The sequence below is a fragment of the Crocodylus porosus genome, unplaced genomic scaffold (genome assembly GCF_001723895.1).
Source record: "Crocodylus porosus isolate Cpor-Errol unplaced genomic scaffold, CroPor_comp1, whole genome shotgun sequence".
NCBI lineage: Eukaryota > Metazoa > Chordata > Crocodylia > Crocodylidae > Crocodylus > Crocodylus porosus.
The window spans coordinates 3,743,970-3,770,658 of record NW_017728948.1 but is presented as its reverse complement, the minus strand read 5'-3'; the positions used below and the strand labels follow the sequence as shown (position 1 = coordinate 3,770,658).

General features: G+C 48.1%; 1 protein-coding gene across 1 annotated transcript in view; it reads right to left on the bottom strand.

The window, feature by feature from the left end:
* DDRGK1 (DDRGK domain containing 1) overlaps positions 1 to 18,077 on the bottom strand; it is a 28,634-nt gene extending 10,557 nt beyond the window's left edge. Inside the window, exons 1-2 of the mRNA XM_019553474.1 lie at positions 17,964 to 18,077; positions 5,848 to 6,003 (exon numbers count right to left, since the gene is read on the bottom strand). Of these exons, the coding sequence (XP_019409019.1) occupies positions 5,848 to 6,003; positions 17,964 to 18,051 (244 nt within the window). The 5' untranslated portion in view covers positions 18,052 to 18,077. The remainder of the gene's footprint in view (positions 1 to 5,847; positions 6,004 to 17,963) is intronic.
* Between the last annotated feature and the right edge of the window lie 8,612 nt (positions 18,078 to 26,689).

Below are 26,689 nucleotides of genomic sequence, written 5' to 3'. Positions count from 1 at the left end.
AAATTGGATGCTTATCTTGCTGGGATCCTATGACCCCAGCTGACTTCCTGCCCTTTGGGTGGGGGGCTGGACTCGATCTTCCGAGGTCCCTTCCAGCCCTGATGTCTGTGAAATCTATGACATCTTTTGGACTCAAGCTGCTAGCTACAAATTGGGCCCTTGCTTAGCTGGGAGAAGAACTGGTGACTAAGAGAAGTTGTTTCTTTGATACAATCTTTTTTTAATGAAAGAAAATGCAACGTCCCCTTTGCTTAAGCATGAAAGGTATGACATAAACCAAGCGCCCATGGTCTGAGCGTCCCAGCTTTTGCAGCCAGCAGCCACTGGCAGCTGTCTCTGAAAGCCTTCTTGGGTCGTGTAACCTCAGGCTGCTCTAGAGAGTCCTTTTTTGTTTTTGCACGTCTGCTTGTTTGCTTCGCTCTAGCTTTTCCCCATCCCCACCTCCGCATACCCTCCAACATGCTCACTCCCACTCTAACAATACCACCGAAGCCCTCCCAAGTGGCCTTTTACAGTCTGAAGATTGCTATCACTTCATAAAGGAGACTAACCATTTCTTTATGGCTTTCTCAGATAGAGGGCAGGGTTCCACCCACCAGTTTCAGGTTCAACTGAATCTCAACCATGTTTCTCTAAGGACAGCAGGAGGCCAGGTGGTTTTGTGGTGTGACAAGGGCACTGGATAGGAGTCTGAAGACCTGGGTTGTGCTCCCAATGCCACTGTGAACCTTGGAGTCACTTCACTTATCTGCACCCCAGTTTCCCCTCATTTGGGTCTGCTGAATGCCACTTACCATGCATGTGTACAAGCCTCTAACACGAGGGGGCCTTGATTTCAGTTGAGAATTTGCAGTCATACAAGTAATAAATGATTCTACAAATTAAGCTGGTGGGTAAACAAATTAGCTCAGCAGAGTCTATTGTGCTGGAGACTGCAGGGCTTATAAGTGCCTCCTTGGGAACTTCTGATCACCAGACTATTGTCTCATCTACACAACAGTTCTTCTGTGGGGACAATACTTTCCTTTTTGCCCCTAGAGTTAAATCAATGCTGCTGAGAAAGACTTTGGTTCCTGTCTGGCAGAGGGTGCCAGGGTGAAGATCTCATCCAATCCTGCCAGTAGGATGAGGATCTCTGGGCTGGTCTACAGTCAACCCCCTGCACAATGCCCACGGCACCAGGTCCAGCCTGTGCCACACGTAGCCCATGCTGGCCCCAAGGCTTGCTGTGCATGTGGCAAATGCTGCCTGCAGTGCCCAGGCTGGCCTGGGCACTGCAGACAGCACAGGGGGTCTGTCTGGGGCACCACATACAGCCCACAACCTGGAGCTCCCTGTGCATCATGAAGTGCTGGGTCTAGCCCACATACTGCAGGCAGCGTGTGCCACAGTGCCAGCCCAGACTGTGGCATGCACAATGGGCACCCTCAGGCTGGTGTGTGCTGTATTTGGTGTGCAGGGTTGGACTGGCTGTACACGCTATACACAGTATGGGGCCTGTGCTGCAAGCGGCGCCCTGCCAGACCCGACCCATGCACCAGCTCTGGCACAACTCAATCTGGATGGGCCCCAAAGCAAGTGCACAGGGCTGGGTCCAGTGGGGTGCCACAGCAGCGTATGGAGCTGGTACCAGCACATAAGGGTGGTCCAGTGACCTACCAGCCAGATCACACAGCTCCACAGGCCAGATCCAGCCTTCCGGCCACATGCTTACCACCCCTGCAGTAAAGGAAAACTTAAACATTTTAAATGGCAACATCCAGCTACTTAGGGATCACAAGCTGAGTTTGAAAACAGAACCACTGGTTTCTCAACGCACTGCCTGACATCTGAGTAAAAGCTTTCAGCAAAATCCCTATAGATTACAGGATGAAGAACAGCCTCCACAACAGCAGCTCAGGCTTTGGGCAACTCAGGAACACACAGCCAGCAAAAGGTCCTCTTTACTTACCTGAGAGTTAACTAAAGAGTTTAAAGCCTCCAATTACAGATAATATTCTTTACATGCAAGAACCCTAACTTACCATCCTCCTTCCTCTCCCATACTAGTCTGAAATACAAACATGGGGCATTCGATATCTTAACACTCATCTTATTGTTATCATCTTTACTGCTCTGACACCAACCCAAAAAAGCTGTCCGACAGACGGGCGCCCCTCGCTGGGTTATGCCTCATTTGGAGCTTATCCATAGTGCAGAGGCAGAGATGTTCAAAGCCATCTTGGGTATTTCTGTCCAGCCCTGCTGTGTTGACAAACACGCAAGACTGCAAGTTTCGCAATACACTGCCTGTATCACGTCTTTGTACAGAACTATTCAAATCTGTACAACTGTTAATAACAGCACTGCAGTGTTGCTGCAGCTGGGATGGTTCAGGGACTGTGCGTGAAGAAAGATTTGTTTGAGGATTTTTTGCTAGACTATTTAATTGGGAGAGGTGCCAGACCAGCTTTTGGACAACAATTCTTCCTCGGGTCTGGGAAAGGAGCAGAAGCAGATCTAAGGGAGGGCATTTGGTGCCCTAAAACTTATCTAACATCTTTCTCAACTATAATAGTTGGCCCAATAAAAGCCACTACCAAATTTTGCTTCTCTCATAGTCCCTGGACTGTCATGGCTGCAACAATAATACAATGCTGGTATTCATAATAACTGTACAGGTTTGCATTGTTGTGTGCAAAGATGTGACCAAATCCCTGTATCGAGAAACTCATGATCTGTGCGTTTCACAGCAGCAGCATCCTCCGCAGGGCAAGGCATGCCAGGCCAAACTTATTCCTGTAGGCCAACGCAGCAATCAGAAGATTGGAACGGAGCTGCCTGGGCTCACTCATTTTGAGAATTGCTTTGTCAGTGATGAAGAAAAAAAATCTGCCCAACAATTCTGACTAGAGCAAAGTATTAATAGCTGCTGTTACTTTCACAAGACATGATCGTCTTGAAGTAGTCACCTAACCACTGAGAAAGTCTCAGCATGGGAGAGTTGGCTAATATGCCTGTCTACACCATGTGGGGCAGCCCACGTGGAACTCTTGAATAGAGATCTTGCTTGCAAAACGTAGGGGGAAGAGTCTGTTGACATTTGCTACTTCAACCACCCCCCACACCCGCCTCCCAGGTCAACCTACATGTAATTCAGATGTCCTGCCCCACCCCAACCACAGGAAGCTGCAGCTGCAATAAGGAGTTTAGTGATTGATTCTGCTCCACACATTCAGGATCAATATTTTGACCTGTTCAAATCAATCCTTTTCCATCCTGGTTTACATTAAATGTTTGTCCTTTCCCAAGAGATACTAGCCCCAGTACAGAAAAAGTAACCCTTCAATGAGTTTATCTTCATCTTTAAAAGCATTTGCATAGATAACACAGATCTAACTGGCCATACAAATGGGCTAAGCAAGGGCAGAGAGAAGCCATTAACAATAATCCCCTTTGAAATAACTTAGGGTTAAGATTTCTTAGTCTACATGAGATTTCAGTACTGAAGTGAGGCAGCAGAATTATATGGCCACCCTTCTTCCCTTTAAAGGTCTCTTATTTTAGTATTAAATTTTAAATTGGCAGACGAAAAAAACTCAAAACCACCCACACCCAGTGCACCAATGAAAAAAAAATCATGTGGGGGGCCCAAATCTCAGAGCTGCTAGGGCCATGTTTTGCTAGTCTTTGGGTGGCAAAGCTGACCTTAAGTTAGCAGAACTGGCACCCCGGAGGTTTATGGCAGGGAGGGAAGGGGGTCGCATCTTCAACTGACAGTAGACTCCTATGACATCCCTCTTTCCAAGCCCACTGACCTTGGAGAGTTTTGAGAGGGGCATGTGAGCAAGCCACAGCATCTTTATGCACCCCCATGATCATCAGGTACCTTGATATCTTTGGCAGCTGGCTGAGATGAGTTTTAGGCCCACTCTAACTTATGCCAGGACCCAACCTGGCACAGTACCAGGAGGCTGCAAAGGCACAGCTAAACAGCTGAAGGCACAGCACAGCTAAACTGCAGCATCTGGCTCATGGTAAAAGTTCAAAACATAAAAGCAGAGCGAAGACTGGCTTATTTTAGCCAGACATCTACTGAAGCATGGATACCTGCAACCCTTTCATAGGCAGCCCACAAAAGAGCAGCAAGTCTTTAAATGCCCATGCTCCTGCCACAGTACTAGGGCCATGTGGCAGTGCTCAATTACCCACAGAATTTGAATCAGCATCTGAAAGGAAAAGCGGCATAGGGGAGCAAAAGATAGAGGTAAGAGAAAGGACATGGGTGGGGGGGGGGAAAAGAGGAATGTCAATTTAAAGAAAACTTTGTAAAAGAGTGAATTTGCTTGCATTTGATGTGCACCAAGTTGCAAAAGAATTATTCATAAGGGCTCACAACACGTTCTGCCACCGCTAACATGGCAAGCTAATAGGAGGAGCGCTGCTTTGATAGCTTCACGGCTGGCTCCCATGGAGAAAGTTTGAGTGGTCCAGGCCTCAGACATCAAAAGCAGTTCAGATTTCATTTTCTGTACTGGGTGCTAGCACATCAAAAGCAGCAGCTAGAGTTGAAAAGTTCAGAACCATCAAATTTACCATTTGTGAAACTGTTAGACATTGATGACTTGGGTAACACATTTACCTGCCAGATGCACTCAAAATGCCTGCTGGAAACAGCAGGGAAGCATGTTTGCAAGTGGGGGGAAGTATGATTCTCTCCAAGTTGAGGCTTCATGCAGTTCTATGTGTAGTGTCTCAAAAAGTGCAGCTCAAACATGCTCTGCTTCCCAAGAAGCAAATTTCCCTCCTGCCCAAACTATCACTTCAAGACTGCAATTTTTGATGCAAGCTCAAGCTCAACAGGATCCACCTCGCTCTGTATGTGGATGGAAAGCCTAAAACGGTAAGCTGGGATACGGGAGTCAAGCTGGAGTCTTCTGTTCGCTCCATTTGAGCAGGGAAGACTTTCCAAACTGAATAATGCTGTAGATGACACTGCAAGCCTGAGAGATGTAGTTTGCAGACCCACAACTGCACCAGCTCTGTGTGGCTAGCAGGGGCAAAATGGAAACAGCCGATTTGTAAGAAAAACAAAACAAAACAATGAGATGGCAGGACTTGTGGTTGTGGTTGGGAAAATCCTTTGTACTCCTTACATGTCAGAATATCCCTGTTGCCATCTCTACATGCAAAACAAAAACCATGGGACTGTTCACACTGACCTGCAACTCTAGGATATGATACTGCAATCTAATACTTGTAAGCAATAACAACCAAATAACTGAATAAATAAAATACATTTCTGATGCGACTGTCAGCTCAGCAGGGCCTGTGTGGATCCATATTTGGATGGGAGCCCAGGGAAAATCCAGATGCTGCAGAACCGGTGTGTGCATGCTAGTACTTTCCCTCAAGTTAGTGCTAAATCAGTGTCTTGAAACAACAGGGTAGCTTTTGTTTTTAGAACGGGTATAATGTAAAAGGTGCTGATTCTACCCCCTCTCCTCCCATTTCTCCTTGTGATTTCAACTAGAAGGGGAGCAGCATTCTTCATAGCCCTCCTAGAAACAGTCGTGTCAGAGGGATGGCACAGAATGCACCGCAGAAACAGCTCCATTTCACTGAAGGGCGAGTGATCTCTTGAGAAAAGAGACTGAAAACACTGGAGTAGCCGGGGGGCGGGGGAGTGCTATGTAAATTCATCCTCATACTATCAGGATATTGAGGCAGATCAGACTCAGGCTGCAGAATCTCTGGACCCCAGCTGAAGAGGACTCTCTGGGAGCCTGCCCCCTCCCCATCCCAATCATCTGCTCGTACAGATCAGTATTCGTTTGCACAAACAGAGCTGGCTGAATCAAAACTTACCATCTGCCCAGTTGTCTACCTGCTGCGCTCTCCTCTCAGCCAGCATCCTGGTCCCCATATTCCTCCGGCGCCTGGGCATGCCTTCGCCCCGCTCCTCGGCATGAGGCCGAGGCCTGGCCACTGCTGCTGCCACATCTCGCTGGTGTTCCTCCTCAGCTGGAAAAGGGAGAACAGGAAGTGTTACATGGCTGTGCTGTCACCATTGCTTTGCTCATCAGCTGCCTCCTGCTACTGCAAGGTGGGGGAAGATTTGGGGAGGTCTGCACCAGGTATTTTCAGAGATAGGGAATGCCAGTCTACCCCTGCTCCTTATCCATGTATGGCAACACCTACTGTTTTGCAGACTTAGAGCAAGAGAATCTGTGCTCCAAGGCCACATCCAGATCAGCGAAGTTGTGCGGTATGTGGAGCTGCAGACCTGTCTGTGATGCCCACATGTGCAGTGTGTGGCATTCTCCACACTTCTACCTTGCAACTTGGGTTTTTTTCTTTTGACTCTGGGAGATCCCAGCATCAGAAAAACCCATGCTGAAAAGAAGCGGGGTGGTGTACATGGCAGCAGTGTGTGTCACCCAAAACCAGAGCATGGCCAGCCAGAGCCACCCTCCAGCTGCTGACCATGCTTCTTGTTGTGACTGCAGCCCTGGGAGTCCCCCAGGTAAGGCTGCTGGGGCCAGCACCTGTGCTGGTCTCCGTTTCCTCAACCCCATCTGCCGCATGTCAGAGCACACAGGCATGGGTGCTCCCAGGGGACAAGCAGCAGTGGCTCAAGGTGTGCTGCTGCTACTTGCCCCGGGCAAACAAACGTCTGTACTTGTCTGGACACGGCCCCCAGAGTACAAGTCAGGGGAATGGAATGGAAACAACATTAAAGCAAATTATACTTGAAGCAAAATGATTATTTCATGCGCAGGTCAAACCAACACTGAGCATTCTGGGAACTTCCCATCTAATCCACCTGGATTTTTAAAGATATCTAGCAGCCCTAGGAGGAAGAGAGGCCTTAGGAGATCTTCAAACATGCCCACATACAACCCTGTGCCAGACCCTTTTCCTGCCTTACTTGCAGACTTCCTCCTCCTTGCTTTTTCTTGTTACATTTATCTCACTCCCACCCGTCACGACTCACACCCAGCTCCACCTTGCACAAAGGGTTTGAAGTTAATTCCACATTTTGTTCCCACAAGATGAATTATCTCCCTGCTTAATCCTGCCTGCAAAGCTTATTCCACCTCACCAGCTCCTGTCCCAGCTATCTGCTGGTGGGTCCCATGGGTATCCCACTCCCTTGTGATAGGTCTATACCAAAGTACCACACTGAACTAGTTGATCTCCAACATGCCACCCTACCTTGCACCTTTTACCCCCAAGCCCGTGGCCCTCTCTGCTTCCATTTGCCTTGTGTAACACATGGGTGATTGACCCGTTTTGTCCAATTTGAAGGAAGTCTTTTCAGAGTGTAGACTGTTTCTTATCTGGTATAGTACCTATGCAGTGGAGCAACAGAGAAAATAAGTGGCATAACACTTGGACCATTCCAGGAAAAAAAGAAAGATGGCTGTGTATTCCTCGGGCTGAATTTTCTCTTATTCGGTCAAAAGGTGAACTGAAAAGAAAAACCACCACCACTTGTAGCAGAGATGGTATCTCTTATTAGACCACGAAGATTTTTGCAAAAAAAAGTCTTTAATCGTAAGCTTTCAGGCCTGGATATCTTCCATGCGTTGGGTATCAAATTTTAGCTGATTTTTTAAAATGAAATCTTCGTATTTTCCCCAAGCAGGAAGGAATTGTGACCACCTGAAACCTGAGATCCTGCTCCTACCTTTGTTTCAAGGTAATCTGCATCATCATAGATCCTCAACGGAGATCAGGGGGGCTTCGTACCAGCTATGAACTCACTGCCCAGAGGAGTTTTCCATCTATTGATTCCTCTGTGAAATCCTATGAAATATGAACTTGCATTTCTACCCAGGAGAACTTTTATGATTTTTTCTCCAATGCCCAGTGAAGGGTGTTTGTGCCAGAAAGCTTGCAATTAACAGCATTTTTTTTGCAAAAATCTTGTTGGTCTATTAAAAGATATCACCTCTACTATGAGTCCTGATTGCCTGTTCCTCTAAACCAATATGGCTACAACCTGGATACCTAAAACACCACCATTACTTTCCCACATCTGGTTAAGATGGCCAGCGCAGTCATTTCAGAGATAGCAGAAGGTGGGGCCCAGAAACATTTCGCTTCTTCTTAGATGAAGCAGACTTATTTTTTGGTTTTTTACTTCAACAAATTCAGAATGGGGTCTCCCTTCTCTGGATGGTTCAAACTGTGTGAGCACGCTTATGTTTTGGGAAGGGATGCATGTATCACTGCACTTGTAACACAACCTGGCTGACAAATACAGACTGCAACCTGTGTGCATGTACTGCTGCCATGTAAATCGGTATGGGGATACAAAGCTGTTATCCCAAAACATATACGTATAGGCAGGGAGGGTGCTAGGGGAGCACAGTTAGTCAAAGGAACAAGCTGCCGGCATGACATTTCAAGTGTGTATTCAATCATCTTCAGAGTCACCTTATTCCTGTTTTACATTAAAATATTACAGCTAGAGAGTCCTAGATGGAGAGAGATGGCCTTCCTTGTTCCCCACATCCCTCCTATCTTCTAGCTCTTCATTCCCAGTATCAGATTTACACTTCTTGTTCTTCCCTTCCAGGCCCTCCACAATTCCATTGTTAGCCACACATGTGGTTGCATCCCTCATCTCCAGACCTCTGTGGCTCTGGCAACACCACCTCCGATGTCAGCTTCTCCCACACAGTCGTTACATACCATTCTCGGAGTGATGGAGGGCTCAATCCTGCAAATCGCAGAATGCCCAGGCCTCGTGTCGGCCCAATATCTGATATAATAAATTTTAAATGCATGAAGAGTCCTGTTGAAGTCTACTGGACACGCACACTCAAAATTAAGTGAATGCTTAAGTACTTTGTTGGCTCAGTTCCTTGCAAGATCAAGCCCGGAGCACCTTCCATTCTGCTTCCTCCAAGGACTACAGGAAGTCTTCACTTCCATCAAATCCTTCCCAATATGTTGCCTGCTAGTGGGATACCCATTATAAGAGAACAACGCTTACTGTGCCCCCCCCTGTGGTTATCACTCATGCAGATACTCTCAACCCAGATTAAATTAAGCTAAGTGAGATACCAAAAACGGTAGAGCCACTGCCACCCAGAGCTCATCATGGGCTGCAAAACTCACCCAGGGGCCTGGGTAACTAGTTAACTCCACCCTGGGCAACCTGCTACTGCAGCTTCCCCATTAGGAGCCCCTGAGTGAACAAGCTTTCAGCTAGCTTGGATATGCCTTGAACACAACATGCTGTGCTATTTGTAAGGGCATCTCGGCATTCATGTGCTCGTTACCCCTTCAGGCTCCTACCTCAAAATGTTCCCGTCTGTTTGGTGCCCTTGTTTCCTGCAATGTGCCCATGGTTTAAGCTGAAAGTTCTGGGAGCGGCAAAGGCTGCATCTTTACACCTGCCACATGCCCTCATGAGCTTTGATATGCAAGAGAACAGGCGTGAAAAACAAAGACAGATGAGCACATCATTTACCCAGGCAGTCAGTAATGGGCCTAGAGGTTGCGTGAAGGCATTTATACAACACAGGAGCCTGGTGTTTCTTAGTCTTTAAAGCCATGCCACAGTCCCAACCTGGGTATCTGCCCATCTAAAAGATTAAACACCTTCCCCTAGAAACATCTACAAAGTCCCTGCCTGGCTGTATCAAGAAGTGCTCGCTTATTTGGTGCTCTCTTTTTTTTCATGAGCCCTGGAAAGGGGAGATGGTTGTTTCGCATTTTGTGATAAAGGGATCTATTTATAAGCTGCATGCTCATTTCGAGCCAGGGTGCTCAACCCTCAGAAGGACAAATGTGCAAACTGAGTGACCACATTCTCTTTATTCAAATCTCTCAGCAGGACAGGGCTTTTCCCCGAAGCAGTAGGCTATTTACACAAACAAAACCACCCGAATGTGGCTGACGCCTGCCAACTACATGAGGTAACCCTGCATTGCTGATTTATTCAGATGGGAACTGACTGAGCTTTATATTCTTTATATTAACAAGCAGGCTATAAACCACACTAACCTAATGGGCCCTGTAGGCTCACGTAGGCATTCTGACTATTTTTGCTCCCCAAGGCACTGTCTTGGTTACTGCTGCAGGAGGCAGACCAGCACTCCAATCGGTACTGAGCGTATCCTTACGCACCCAGAAGCGGATCTTGCCAACACGTGTATCGAAACCATCACCAGATTGAGAGTCAGGAGCAAATTGCCCCATGTTGGTCACAGCAGCCAGGATCTCACAGGCTTTGGGGTCTTTCCCTATGGAGCATTCACTGGCAGGGGTCACCTGGCCATCTCTCAATTCGTTGTCCATATCTAGCATTTGTGGTGCCTCAGTCGCTCTCCTTCTTCTCTGCTCGGACAGCTAGCATAATCTAACTAAAGTCTTGAGACTAGATACAGGAGCAGCTGTGCCAGACTCAATGGTTAATGCTATACAGTAGGGTAATCTAAGTGATCAAATAGTTCCTGGTGGCCTTGAACTCTACAAAGCCCTCAACAAATTATAACCACACGTGACAAAGCCCCCACTTAAAAGACAAGGCCAAACAGATAATGAAAAATAAAAGCAAAAGCAGGAAAGCGGAGATGGCTTGGAAGCATGTTGAATTAGATACTCCTCTTGCTGGGATCGTTTGACGGCAGCTGACTTCCTGCCACTGGGGCAGGGGGCTGAACCCGATGATCTTGCGAGGCCCCTTCCAGCCCTGATGTCTGAAATCTATGAAATTTTGTCAACACCTTTTTCTTATGTTTCGGTATTTCTAGAGACAATGGACACATTTCAGGGGTGGACTGGATTTTCTTACTTGTAAGATTAGCTTTGCCTCCCCATGGTGAAAACTGTCAGAATAGTGACACAGCTGGTACCTTAATGAGGCCTAATGGTTCCAGCGTGTAAACTGCATTGCACATTACACTATTTATATAGCAATTTTTTCCACCTGGCTCTGCGGTGAACAGCAGCAGCTGAGAGTACAGCACAGCACAACAGAAAAGAATACCACCTCTGTCTGATAATATAGGAGGATTTGGGAAGCCACAATGCACAGTTTTAAAGTGGAACTGAGCAAAGGCATTGCCCTTTATACCCTTAAGAGAGAGCACCATGAAGGCGTTTCACTGGATAAGGCTTAGGACAGCAGTTCTCAACTTTTCCAGACTTGAGGCACCCTCATAAAGTGCCAGCACTTGGTTTTTACAAGTTTTTTGACTACAGGAAAACAATCGAGACCTTTTTCAGTTGCAAATAAGTCAGAAAGACCACAAAAGGGCAGAATGCTTTTAACTAGAGATTCCTATTTGAAATCTCTTGGTTTATCTTGTGAATCATGTTATCAATGGTAATACTGCATGGTGCCGGGCCCACCATGAAAGGATCTCAAGGCACCCTAGGGTGCTGCAACACTCTGGTTGGCAGTCACTGACTTAGGTCCTCATTTCGACCTTCCAGGCCAAAAAAGCTGCCTCCAAATGAAGCCTGATGAAGGGTATTTGTGCTTGAAAGCTTGCAACTAAAGAATTTTTTTGCAAAAATCTTGTTGGTCTAATAGAAGATATCACTTCTACCACAAGCCCCAATTGCTTTTTTCTCTAGACCAATACAGCTACAACCTGGATATCTGACATATAGAAGATATCAAATTTCAGCTGATTTTTTAACTGAAGTCTTCATAATTTCAAAAGGAAGAAGCAACTTTGATCACCTGAAATCCAAGATACCGCTCCTGCCTTTGTTCAAGGTAATCTGCATGCTCACAGAGCCTCAGAGACACCTTTGCACCCAAGAACTGCCTGCCCAGAGGAGTATTTCATCTATTGATTCCTCTGTGAAATCCTATGAAACATGAACGTTCATTTTTACCCAGGAGAACTTTTACGATCTTTTCTCCAATGCCCGATGAAGGGTTTCATAGTTTGTAAAACGCCACCAGGTTGGTCTGACAGGACCTGCCACTGATGAACCCATGTTGGTTGCCCCTAAACATGCAGTCCCCTGCTGGCCCCTCCTGGATGCGTGCCAGCATAATTTTCTCGAACAGCTTGCCTGGGATCGAGGTGAGACTAACCGGCCTATAGTTTCCCAGGTCCTCCTTCCTCCCCTTTTTGAAGATGGGGACCACCACGTTGGCCCTCTTCCAGTCCTCCGGTACCTCACCAGAGCACCACGAGTGCTCGTAAAGGGTGTCTGTGCCAGAAAGCTTGCAATCTAAGATTTTTTTTTTTTGCAAAAATCTTGTTGGTCTAATAAAAGCTATCACCTCTACCACGAGCACTGAATGAAGCCTGGTAAAATTTCTATTTGCCATGTACAAGGGGACATTTTTTGATGGGCAAGCAAAATATCTTTCCCACACCACATCATCATTCTTATATCACAGCAAGTCAGCAAGCCAAGGATGTGTCTGGGCTTGTCGATGTTCATGATATTAAAGCAGCATTGCAAAACTATGCTGGCTCACCAGCTCCCTACAAACTAAGAGGAAAGAGCACCACCTGCTGCACTTGATGATATATGTGGAAAAGCAGCACTGCAAGGTGTGCCTTCCAGACCTGCAGAATCAGCTGCCCCATATCACTTCCTGCAGTGTCCCCATCTCCTAGCCAAATACTGCGCTCACTCAGCAAGTGAAATCTATTGAGACTGCAGAACTAAGCAGCATGGCTGGAAACTGCATACAACTTTACTGAAAGGCCTTTTTTCTGAGACAGGTCAGCAATAGCTCACCTTGAGTTTGCTTGTATGTGTGGCCAGGGGGTGGGGGGTGTTGACCAGATGATCCCCGAGGTCAGGGGTGACTGGGTGGCAGCATATAAGTCCATAAGGGGGGGTGCATCAGGAACTGGGAGAACATCTGTTTACCAGGGCACCCCAAGGGAAGACAGGGTCTAATGGTCGCAAACCGCTGGAAGATTGTTTTAGACCGGACATAAGGAAAACCTTCTTTATCGTCCAAGTCTCCAGAGTCTGGAATAGGTTCCCCCAAGAAGGTACAAGCACCTACTCTGGATACCTTTAAGAAACACTTGGATGCTCATCTTGCTGGGGTGATTTGACCCACTTTGGGCAGGGGGCTGGACCCAATGATCTCACGAGGTCCCTTCCAGCCCTAACATCTATGAAATCCATGAGGTCCCTTCCAACCCTATCATTCTATGATACTGCATTGTAGCATTGGTATATATCACTGGATGGGGTAAATTAGCACAGAAAGCAAAGATCTTCTTGTTCCCTTTTGCCAAGCTTCAGTTTTCCAAACCTATAGTGACAGATAATGCATTGGTGGTTTTCTTAACTGGATGGTATTCTTCATTCTCAGTAGAATCAAATAGCCAGGCCTGAAGTTAAGAGCACCATCCTGCTGGAGGTGGCCTTTCTAAGGAAATACAAATTTCAGTTCTTGATTCCCTGCAGTTACTAAATGATTATGGTCTACAGGAGGCTGGGTGGAGGGCAGCCTTTTTAGCGAGTGTGCCACAAATTAGGCCTTCACCCTCCCAGAGTGCCACTCTGATCCCCTTCCCCTGCCTAACCTGCTGCTCTGCTTCCTTCCCTGTGCTCTCTTACCCAATTTGCTGCTTTTGTTTCTGCCTGGTTTCCTTCCCAATCTGCTGTGTGACACAAAGGCTGCCTGTGGCACCCATGCCCCAGTCTAAAGCTGCAGTCCTCAAATATTTTCATAGTCTGACTCCCATGACAGAAAGTTCTGAAGTTTCCCCATTTAGGCAGAAAGCAAGGGTGGACAGCTCCACTCTCCTGAAACTAGTTTGTAATCTGCCCTGGGTGGATGTCTGGTTGACACATCACAGCACAGGACACAGCATCTTAACAGTTGCTGCCTCCTACCCAAGAAGAACCCGCAGGGCAGTGGCACTGTCAAAAACTAGATTTTCTAACCACCGCACGTCAAGATCCCCCAGCAGTTTTGGACAGAACTCTGTTGTTCCCTTGATGCCAACCTGCCTGTCCAGTCTGCTATTTTGCAGTGTGCCCTGAGATTACCGATGCAACACAAATTGAAAAATCAGTCACATCAGTTTTCTATTAAGGCAGGTCCAGCTGGTAACGAGAGATTTCCAAATAATTAAAACAATCCAAATATAAATTGATTGTAGTGTACATGTATTAAAAGAAAAAAAACAAAGCAGCTTGTGTGTGATCCCAGATTATTTACAATAAATGCACACACTTCAGTGCCAATGGTTAACGCACACAATTCCTGGTCTTTCTTACATCCAATGCTGAAAGTTCAGGAAATGCTAGATCTTCAGCCAGTTACTGGTATGTCAGCCACAAAGGCTGAAGTAGTGGAAATGGCTCCTGAGTTCCTGCAGCCTTAGAAAAAAGTTAAGGTCTATCAGAGAAAAACAAAAGTAAAAAGCAACAGCTCTGCTCGCAAACCCACCTACTAGAAATACAGTTTATATCAACACGAAGTTTTCTTGCTAGCACAGAAAACACTAGCAAAAAACACTTTTATGCTCATATAACTTGGTCTATAACAGAGGTGTCAAATCCATTCAGCCCTGCAGGCAGCATGAATGGCATGAGCTGGACAAATGCCCCAGGGCTGCTCCACAGGCTGGATGAGATGCACAGACTAGCCCCACGTGCCAAATCCAGTATGCAGGGCTGGCACAGAGTGGGTGGCGCATGCAGCATATCCTGGACCAGCCAGAGCAGGTGTTGTGCCCAGCATGCATCCCAGACTGGTCCCACGTCTGCCTCAGCTGATCCAGCCCACACCGTGTGTGGGTCCACTCCAAGACCTACGGGCAGCACCACAGGCTGGCTGATAGGCCCCACACACTGGATCCAGCCATTGAGGTGCATCTTTGTCACCCCTAGTCTATAATACTACAGCAACCACAATGACAGTTACCACTAGCAACACACAGGCACCACAACTGCCTTTCCCAGTCTCTAGTGCATTCCTCATGCAAGACCTCTGCTTCAAATGAGCACCCCCTACCTTCCCTTTTAAAATGCCCTGGTTCATAGATTATAAAGTCAGAAGGGACTCAACGGACCATCGTGTCAGTCCCCCTGCCCCTGGCAGGAAACAGGACCGAGGTCAGATGACCCCAGCCAGGTGACTATCAAGCCTCTTCTTGAAGACCTCCAAATTAGGTGATAGTACCGTCTCTCCTGGAAGCCCATTCCAGACTCTGGCCACCCTTACTGTAAAAATTTTATTCCTAATGTCTAACTAATCTACTCTTCACTAAATCTACTCTTCACTAGTTTGCACCCATTATTCCTAGTTTCCCTGGGGCACTCTGGTAAACAGTGCCTCCCCAATTCCCTGCTGTCCTCCCCTGATAAACATATAGGTGGCTACAAGGTCACCCCCCAGCTGTCTTTTGTATAGACTGAAGAGATCCAGATCTCTCAACCTCTCCTCGTAGGGTCTTTCACAGAGACCACTAATCATGCCGGTGGACCTCCTCTGAACCCTCTCCAGATCCTCTGTGTCCCTCTTGAAGTGCAGCGCCCAAAACTGGACACTGTACTCCACTGTGGCCTGACCAATGACGCGTGGAGGGGGAGCATCGCCTCCCTCGACCTGTTGGTCAGGCATCTGCTAACACAGGACAAGGTGCAATTGGCTTTGTTGAGGGCCTTGTTAAACTGCTGGCTCATGTTCATCTTGGAGTCAACTATGACTCCAAGATCTCTCTCAGCCTCTGAGCTGCTGAGGAGGACATCCCCCAACCTGTAGGTGTGCTGGGGATTTCTCCTTCCTAGCTGGAGTACCTTACATTTATCTTTGTTGAATTGCGTCCTATTACATTCCGCCCACTGATCTAAACTGTCCAGTTGGCTTCTATCTGCTCCCTGCCCTCCTGTGTATTCACTTTGCCCCATAATTTGGTATCATCCATGAACTTGGAGAAGGTGCTCACCACACCCTCATCCAAACTGAAGATAAAGATATTAATTAACACCGGGCCAAGGACCAAACCCTGGGGAACCCCACTGCTCACCTTCCAGGCCGAGAATGATCCACCAACCACCACTCTCTGGTGTGGTCCCTAAGCTAGCTGGCCACCCACCTGACTGCATAGGCATCCACTCCACAGCCCGTTAGCTTCCCTATGAGAATAGGATGCGAACCTGTGTTGAAGGCACAGATGGTAACAGTGATCGTCACACTTGACATCTGCTGCAGACACCTGGATTGCAGCTATGTCACCAGAGCTGCAATGCCAGGTCTTCTGCTCTTTCTTAGGGCAGGGCTACACAACATGGGGCTTATCACACTACTGGCCACCAGCACCTCATGTATCTTGATGCTGGTCAATCTGAACCAGTGAAAGTAATAGTAAAACTTTTTTTGCAACAATTTCCTATGATAGACAAAGCAATAAGTAGAAAGAGTGTCTGATCTGCTCCAAAGTCTAAAATACCGTTCGGGATCTTCACAGTACAAGCTGGAGTAAGCACTTGGTGTCCCACTTGCTGCTGGGGGCATGGCCTATATGGGTCAAATCTCCTGGTCCAAAGCAGTAGCAATGCCACGACCTCACACGACCAGTATTTTCCCTCTAGGCAAGTACTATAGTGCTCAAGGGAATTCTGATTTTTCAGGATCAGCAGCCTCTGGCATGAAGAACACCAGGGAAAGGCTATAAGGAGAACTGATAATTGGGTCTGGCCTGTGGTTAACACACAATCCATAGCCTTTCTTACAACTGATGCTGTAAGTCCTGAGTTCAGGAAGGGGTACTTCTTCACCCAGAGTTACCATCATGTCAGCAAAGGGAGCTGAAACCATGGACACAGCTCCCGAGCGCGCTCCTGCTGCATTAGAAAGCTTACGTAAGAACTATTGTTTACTGGGTCAGACCATAGGTCCATCTTGCCCACAAATCCCAGGACCTCCAGGTCAGCCTCCTCCTGGCTTTGGCCAAGCCGGCCACCTACCAGACCAGGAACAAGGCTCTGGCCAACTGTGGGGTATTGCTCAGGTCTCTGGGCAGTTCCGCTGCTCAGCATCTACAGGCTATCGGCTCATTCAGGAGCAGTGGGCGCTGGCCGGCGTGCTCTGCTTGGTGTCACCTTCTGGCTTCCCTTGTTATTAACCTGCTACCCTGACTCTCTTCCCCCTTTTTTTTTTTGTCCCAGGCAATCAGTTGATGTGCTCCTAGAGATCTCCCTTAGTAAGGGAGGCTCATAGTGTCTTGGTAGGCATTAAATAGGTCTGCACCAGGCAATGGCAGAGAGCAGGTGCTGAAAGGGAGAGCAAGCAGGGTATGACCTGGACTCTCCCCTCAACTCTTCCCTTCTCATTTGCAGCCTCCAGGATTTAAGGTCTAGGCAGCTCTGATTCAGAGGCCGTGCCCCTTGTTCCCACACTCAACACGGACCCATGCCTGTCCTCCAAGCATGTGTCCAACTCCTTTCTGAACATGGTGCAACTGTCAGCTTCCATCACATCTGGTGACAACATCTGCACACTTCAATGACGCGCTGGGTGAAAAGAAAACCAAAACACTTTCCTTTTGGTAGTTTTAAACTGATTACTTGCTAGTTTCACTTTGCGACTTCATAGATTTCATAGACGTTAGGGCTGGAAGGGACCTCTCGGAAGATCGAGTCCAGGCCCCTGCCCACAGAGCAGGAAGTCAGCTGGGGTCATAGGATCCCAGCAAGGTAAGCATCCAACTTGCTCTTGAAGGTGTTCAATGTAGGTGCCCTAGGGACCCCTCCTGACATCTCAGAACCCCCCTCCCCCGAGACCTCAGGGGCCCTCCCAACAACCTGGGGTCCCATACTGATACCTCAGGGCCCACCCCGGGGCCCCCTCGCTTACATCCCAGGCCCCCTCCCCGAGGCTCCAGGGACCACTCCCGAGACCTAACCCCCCTCATGAGAGCCCAGGGGCCACTTCTGACACCCCAGCCCCTCCCCCCGGGACCCTGTGGGCCACTTCCGACCGCCCAGGGCCCCCCCGACACCACGGCCCCGCTGCTCACCGGGCTCGGCGGGGCCCCGCAGGCGGGCGGCGAGCAGCAGCAGCACAGCCAGCAGCACGGCCAGCACCGCGAGCAGCACGGCCTCCATCCCGCCCAGCCACGCCCCCCTCCGGAGCCCCGCCCCTGCCGCGGGAAGCCCCCGCTCAGGGGTGGCCGTCATGGTGCCTGTTCCCCGGGAGAGACGCCGACAAGCGGACAGGGGAAGCTCTACCTGTCCAGCAGCCCCGGGGTGCCTGCGCGGGAGCGGCTGCAGGCACCGTCACGAGCACCTAAGGGTCCTTTGCGGAGGTTACGTAGGCAGGAGTTGGGTCTTGATTGGTGGTGTCACGGGGCAGATGGCCAATGGAGGGAAAGAGCGTGGCGCATGCGCTCTGGCACTAGGCAGGGGGGAGATACCATTGGGGGGGCTGTAACCTGGCGGGGAGATACCATTGGCGGGGAGCGGAGGGCGGGGGGTGGTTCATGCTCAGTACACGTGGAGGCAGTGACTAGAGACGCTGAGCTGCAGTTTCTTGGACGTGGCATTTAATTGGCTACTGGGTATTTTGGGCGAGGGATGCGATGAGCTGGTGGATTTGCACTAAGCCTAAACATTAAAAAAAATGCCCAGCCTGGTGCATTCAGGGCTGGTGGTAGAGAATATCCTTTTTTATTAAATCAACAAGATTTTTGCAAAAAAAAAAAAGTTTTTAATTGCAAGCTTTCAGGCACAACCACCCTTCGTTAGGCATTGGAGAAAAGATTTCTGTCAACCCAGGAGAAAATTTCTACTCAGGAGAACTGCCCAAACGCTTGCAATGAAAGGCATTTTTTTTTCTTCAAAAATCTTATTGGTGCAATAAAAAGAGATCATCTCTACTACGAGTCCTGATTTGCTTTTTCCTCTAGACCAATACCACCTCAACCTGGATACCTGACAGCCTGCTGCGTGGCAGGTCAGGCCAGCAGCCCTCTTGGCAGTGGCTGGGGGTGCCACTGGGTGCTCAGACCTGCTTTCCTGCACCCACCCTGTCCAAAGCAATATAATATTCCCATTTGGGATCTCATGGGACAGTCAGGCTGGAAGCGACTTTGCATCGCGTCTGGCCCCCTGCTCGAGGCGGAGCCTTGTCGAAACCATCCCAGTCATGTGTCTGTCCAAGCTGCTCTTTGAAACGTCCAAGGGTGGAGAGGCCACAGCTTCTCTAGGCACCCGGTCCAATGCTTGGCCACCCTTGTAGTCAGAAAGTTCCTCCTTATCTCCATACGAAATTCCCCCCTCTGCAGCTTGAGTTCCTAGATGTGTCTTTCCAGCCACAGAGAAAAGCCCAGTTCCATCCTCTGGTTTCCGGTGGGAAAATGCTTGAGTGTGGGCAGGATAGACACGCCGATTTTAGCAAGCCATTCTTCACGGGTTTGCTCTAAACTGCCTTCATCACACTGAATCTGAAACTAAAAGACTTCCTGTTAAAGTTTGTGGACACCTGGGACTTAATGGGTACCTGGGAGTGCAGAGGAGAAAGGGGTGCATCTACCCTGACTTCTGCCATGCCTGGTGGTTTGTTCTTGCTTCTAAACATCCAGGCCCCTGCCCTAGAGATGCAACAAGCCAGGGTGATCTTCAGGTTCATTTTGTATAAGTTCATGAGCATGGTGCTCCATGTAGCAGAGGTTGGCGGTACCTGTGCATGCTCCCTGATCCTGCCAGTGCTTATTAGAATGCGTCAGGTATCCAGGTTGTAGCTGTACTGGCCTAGAGGAAAAAGCAATCAGGACTTGTAGAGGAGGTGATATCTGTGAAATCCTATGAAACATGAACTTTCATTTGTTACCCAGAGAACTTTTACGATCTTTCCTCCAAAGACTGATGAAGGGTGTTTGTGCCCGAAAGCCTGCAATTAAAAGAATTTTTGTTTTGCAAAACTCTAGTTGGTCCAATAAAAGGTATCACGTCTACTATGAGTCCTGACTACTGATTAGAATGCTTTGCATGTGAAACCTTGTCTAACTTAATCCCCATTTAGGACTTCACAATGCCTTCACACTCCACGTTAGCAGCATCAAAGGTATAGCCTGCTGAGCCGTATCACCCAGCAAACAGGGATGGGACCCTTTGCTCAATGCTTGTTACAGAGACTCATTGGGGATGTATATTGGCAATGTAGAGGCAAGCAATGAGTGCATTCATCCCTGCAGTTCAGGAACTTGCGGCAATTAACACCACTACCTCTCACCTCACCACTGGATCCACTGGGGCCTGGATCCAGCTTGCAAAGAGCCCCATGGTTCAGATCCAACCCTTGCTCTGTCTGATGACAGCTGAAAATATCACAACTGTGAAGGGAGGATTCAGATCCTCCTGTTCCCTGTCCCCTGCCAGAACACTCTATATAACCAACAGTGCAATTATGTAGGCTGGCTGCCATCTGGTGGGAAGAAGCAGCAGAGCTATACTGCTTCATGTATAAAATATAATTTCACTTAGCCTCCCCCCAAAGAAAAAAGCAAAACAGGCTCTCCTTTTTCATGAGTTGGTGACAATAACCAGCCGTTTGCATTTTCCATAATGCTGCATCATCAGTAGTCTGTCAGCATGATGCTCAGCATGATGCTCAGCATGGAGCCTGGTAAGGGCATTATGTTCAACTGGCTTTGGGGCGTCAGGGACATTGCCCACGCACAGAGATAGAGAACTTGCTAATTAAGACTCAAAGAATCATAGAAAATTAGGCCAGGAAGGGACTTCAGTCAGTCACGTCTAGTCCAACCCGCTGTTCAAAGTGGGACCAGCCCCGACTACATCATCCCAGCCAAGGCTTTGTCTAGTTGGGTCTTAAACACCTCCAAGGATGGAGATTCCACAATTGTTCTGGGTAACCTGTTCCAGTGCTTTACTACCCTCCTCCTGAGAGAGTTTTTTCCTAATATCTAACTTAAATGTTTCTTGCTGCAGCTTGAGCCCATTGCTCCTTGTCCTGTCATCTGCCCCCACTGAGAACAGCCCAGCTCCATCGGCTTTGCAGCCCCCCTGCAGGGAGGTGATGGCTGCTATTCAATCCCCCTCGGTCTTCTCTTCCCCAGACCAAATCAGCCCAGTTCCCTCAGCTTCTCCTCAGATCAGCCCCCAAGTCATTTTTGCTGCCCTCCATTGGACTCTCTCCCCAATGTGTCCACATCTTTTCTGTAGTTGGGGGCCCAAAACTGGACACAAGACTCCTTACCAGTACAGAATAGAAAGGAATAATCACTTCCTTTGATCTGCTGGCAATGCTCCTACCAATGCAGCCCAGTATGGCATTAGTTTTCTTGGCACCACGGGCGCACTGCTGGCTCATATTCAGCTTATAGTCCACTGTCACCCTCAGGTCCTTTTTTACAGATCTACTGCCCAACCCGTCACCCCCAGCCTGTAGCGGCACATGGGATTTTTTCCATCCTAAATGCAGGACTTTGCATTTGTCCTTGTTGAACTTCATGAGATTTGTTTTGGTCCAGTCCTCCAATTTGTCACAGTCTCTCCTAGCCCTGCCCTCCAGCATATCTACTACTCTCCCCTCATCCCAATCTTCAAACATGTATCATTAGATAGCGTGCTTTCTTGATCCTGAATCCAATGGTTAAAGCCCATTGTAAGAAGCAGAAAAAACGTATTCTGAAGGAAAAAATTCTGAACTTTAAGACTTTCATAGACTTTAAGAACAACACCAAAAATCACGAGAGTTGGCAACACTGAAATGCATTAGTAGGAACACTGCCTGCAGATCGAGGACAGTAATTATTTACCTCTCTACTGCACCAGTGAGGCCACATCTGGAGCACTGTGTCCAGTTTTGGGCCTCCCACTATAGAAGGCATGTGGACAAGTTGGGGAGAGTTCAGTGGAGAGCAACGAAAATGGTCCAGGGGCTGGGGGACAGGACTTGTGACGAGAGGCTGAGGGAACTGCGCTTATTTAGTCTGCAGAAGAGAAGATGGAGGGGGATTGAATAGCAGCCTTCACCTCCCTGCAGGGTGGGTCCAAAGTGGATGGAGCTGGACCGTTCTCAGTGGTGACAGATGATGGGAAAGGAGCAACGGGTTCACATTGCAGCAAGGGAGGTTTAGGTTGGATATTAGGGAAAACTTTCTCACTTGGAGGGTGGGAAAGCACTGGGACAGGTTACCTAGAGAGGTGATGGACTCTCTGTCCTTGGAGGTTTTAAAACCTTGGCTGGGATGATCTAGTTGGTCCTGCTTGGAGCAGGGGGTTGGACTAGATGTGACCTCCTGTGGTCCCTTCCAGCCCCTCATTTTTTATGAGTCTGTGAAAATCTCCTGACTGTCAGAGCAGTATGACAAGGGAACAACCCCCTCCCCAAGGAAGCTATAGCATCTCCTTCCTTGGAAGCTCTTAGCAGAGGCTGGATGGGCACCTATCTGGGATGGTGTAGGAAGAGCTCATCCTGCACGTGTGCCAGGACTGGACCAGCCAGCCTTTCCAACCTCAGGATTCTGCAGGCGACAGTCCCGGCAGACTAGTCGTACCAGAAGGTGTCACTGCTCTTCCACGTCAGCACAAACGAAAGTGCTACAAGTAATACTGTGCAGAAAATGCGAGCAAGCGTGTGGGATGCCTCAGTGCAGTTATTCAGAGCCCTGATGATACTCTCTCCTGTTGAACACCTGCTGGACTGTATTTCAAAGGTGCTTGACCTCTGCCTAACCAGGACCTGAAAAAATGGCCTGTCATTTCCTTCTACAACCCATTCTATTTCAAAAGTTTTGGCAGGGAGGGATGGGGTGAGAAGTTCATAGCAAGGAGCTAGGGGGGTTCTCAGGGAACTGGTGGGGTTAGGTGAAGATTTTAACAGGAGATGGAGGTTGCTGGCTAGAGAAGTGATAGTGGATCCCAGGGACACGGGGCAAATAGATACTTTTGACTGTTTTTTTACTGCATCACATCTCCCCCTCGGGATCTGCTGGGAATGAATAACTCCACTCAATAGTGTAAATTTAAAATACTCCATCTCTGACAGTACACAAGCCAGTGCAGGTCCATCTAAAAATAAAATAATTGTGGTACAATGATATGCTGTATTGACTGTGAAGCAATTAGAGGCCAGTCCATGCCACTTAATGTGACAAACTGGTATTTCAGGAGGAAAGCAGGCGGGCAGTCTACCCAGAGCTGTCCGATCATCTCTCAAACAGTTCCACTTTACCATATTGCCTTCCCCCCCATGTTTACCTACAAGGAGAATGCATGCTAGTGTCTAGAGCTGCATCGGACCTAATCCTGGACCTCCACGCAGCCAGGAGATGGTGGCACTGCGACCCATGGGCAGAAGGGGCTGCATAAGTGGAAAGAACCACATCTGCAAAGGTATTTAGGTGCTGAAAGGTTGTGCCAGGCACCAAATGAGACTGAAAGTCTCCAGAGGAGGTAAGCATTGGACCTGTGGGGGTTTTCTTGAAAATCCCATTTTGTGCCCAGCTGCTCCATCAGGTGCCCGTGGTGCCAGATAGCATCTGCCCCAAAGTGCTGTCACTTTCCTTTGAGGTCCTCTGGCACTCCCTCCCCCCCAGCGCTTTCATCCTCTCTAGATTTGGGGTCTGGTCCCTCCTCTAGACGTATGACACATTACAACCTGCCCAATATCTGATTCACCAGGTACCTGCCAGACCTGACCTTTTACACCGTTCTTCTCCCCACACCTCCTTTTCCATTCTTTGTCTTCCTAATGTCCAGCTATTTACTTTTTCATAGATGGCCTCTTTTCTACCTTGGAGAATTCAAGTACAGTAGAGTCTGCCTCACTTCCCGTTGCTGGGTTGCTGGTTGTAGCCATGTTAGTCTAAGGACATAGGCAGGCAAGGGTCTTTGAGTGGATGTGATGTCTTTTATTAGATCAACCGAGTAACTCACTGAAGTAACTCAATTAACTCAATTACTGAGTTGGTTTAATAGAGGATATCACAACTTGCCTCACTTCCCATTGGCATTTCCGCACCTTCATTTCCCTCCCTCCTTCTCCTTCTCTACCTTTTGTTTCCCTAATTTCCACCTATTTGCATTCTCAGGGACATCCTGTCACGCAATTAGCTTCGTCCTTGGAGATCTCAGACCAGCAGAGACTCCCCGAAGAAGGGTGTTTGTGCCCGAAAGTCTGCAAAGGACTTTTTCCCAACTACTCAGTCGGTCTAATAAAGGAGATCACATCTCCCCAAAGAACCCCACTTACCTGGTTCCCGCTCAGGCATTTTTGTAGCTGTTGTCCGTGAGCGCGGCCATACGGGAACCACACTGCAGTCCCCGAGGAGCCAGCATCAAAATCTTCCTGCTGTCTCATCACTGCCCCTCTGAATCTCACTTTTAGTCACCATTCCCCGATTCTGCAATGAACAGCTGCAGAGGAGTTTAAGCGTTTTGCTATGACTCCAAAAAATGAAAAAAATGAGTTTGAGCCTCATCAGGCCAAAATCTGCTCCCAGTCAACCCATCTGTACATGAGACCCTGGCTATTTGGGCTGACTATCCTGGCTAGCATATTCAGGTGTGATTGTAGTCACATCACCCCCATGCAAATTAGCATGGAAAAGGTCCAAAAGTTGCAAATTAGCATGCCTTGATGGTGCTAGCTTGATGGCCTGCTAGGTTTGGGTGGACCTTTGACTTTTCTCTGCTAGCATCTGCTGTACTTCAAGCTCAAAATCAGGACAGGCCAACCCTTGGATATGGTGTGCTTGGAGAGGAACCATCACTGAAGTGATGTCCTACTGGGGAGTCGGAGGGGGTTACCGTTCACCTGTGGGCAACATGTCTTTTGGAGGAGGCATCAAACCAAGGTCCTGATTGCTTCTAGTCTTTGGAAATACTACACAGCTTGCTATGGATCAGGCACAAATCCCTGCTCAAGCACTGCTAATGAAATCCTGAGGAGAGGCACAAAATAGCTGTATCAAACCACAAACCCTCGCTATGCCACTGCTGCCATGAATGCCAGTAAAGGACTCACTCACTAGGTTTTATTTTTCTGCTGTGCCAGTGGCCTGCAGGTTAACCATGGCTCAGCCCACTCCATGCCTCAGTTTCCTCATCAGATTTTATTGCCACTTTTGACAGTCTTTGGAAAATGTACAATGCCATGTTAATGGGGGATTGCAAGAACATATGCCCCAGAAGTGAAATCTCAGAAACAAAGATCCAGAGATTTTCATGCCATTTGCTCACAAAGGGGATCAATTGCCTGTTAGTAAGGGATCATCCAGGGGAACTGGATGAGGACGTAGAAATAGCCACATGTGGGAAAGGGATTGCTGAGCCCATAAAACTTATCGAGATTTCAAAAATGTTCCAGTTCTGCAGCAGGAGGGGACCAAGAGCTTTGGAGGCTTTTCACAGAGGCCAGAGAAAGGATGAGGTCTGGCGGTCGCCGTTCAAGCAGGGACTTGAACTGCTTGGTGACCCTGACATTGGTGCTAGTACTCTAACTACAGCTTATTCTGGAAGGTAAATGTGTTATGAGTGAGCCCATATGTGTACACCCCTCTCAACCTCCTACCCCCACCCATCCAGTTTTCCTTCTGTGGCTTTTGATCCATAATCCCCCAATCAGGATTTGATCAAAACTGAAATGTTCCTGCAAACTTTTAGGTTTTGATAAATTGATGAGAATTTTTTGGTAAAATGCCCTTGTCCCACCCTTCAGCCCCCGTCCATCTGCTCCCCAGCCCCCACCCATCAGCTGTACCCAGCAATCTTTGTTTTCTCCCTGACTCCTGGGTCACTCACGACTCTTCTCTCTGGTTAGGTTTCCGCCATTGCAAAAGGCAGTGTCATTATCCCTATTTTACAAACTACTGTGCACGTAGCACATCATACAAATGCTAGACGTCATTACGGTACAGTCAGCACCATCCTCCTCTGATATGTTTTCCATCCAATGGTTCCAGGAGCTCTTGGCTTCAACACGGCATTATGAGCTGTTTAGATAGCACCATAATGAGCGTCCTTTATCTTCTACAAACCTATATTATAGCCATTCGGTAAAGTATTATCAAGGAGCTTGTCGCATTCCACCCCCTTTTAATTTCTCCTGCCCACTCACTTGCTCCCATTAAAACCTTGTTAATTAAAAGTGCTATCTTGTTCCTGTAGCACTTGCTGACATTTGAAAAAAAAAAACTAGGGCAATACCAGCTCTGCGTCAGTCGGTAGCATATGACACGCAAATGTGACACAGATGGTCCTGGTTCATCTCTTATGCGGATGGAAAGCATGAAGAACTCCTCTGAAGGCAGTGGATTTGCATCAGGGTGGAGAAAATCAGATCCAAAGGCATGCCAGGTGGGGTTTCTTTGCTCTCTTTCTTTGTGACGCAGGATGACCAAAATCAGCTTTTTGTAAAGGAAACATGGGACAAAGGACAGGTCCTTTCCTCTCATTTGGGAGTTGTGGGATCTGTAGTGCCTGCTGGAGGGGGCTCGGACAGAACTTCCTCCACTATCAGGCTGCCGTAGCAGACTAGCCCAGTGGTTCACAACCTTCATAGAGTCAAGGCACTCTTTGGAAAATGCCAGCTGTTAATTTTTCACTATTTTTTTTATCGCAGAAAAAATACTAGAGCAATTCTTTTGTTGCAAAAAATTCAGAAAGACCACAGCAGGGCAGAATGGTTTGGGCAATACGGATTCCTATTAGAAACCTCTGGATTTATCTTGTGAATCCATCTAACAGTGCAAACACGCTGTGGCACCAAGGCACCCTG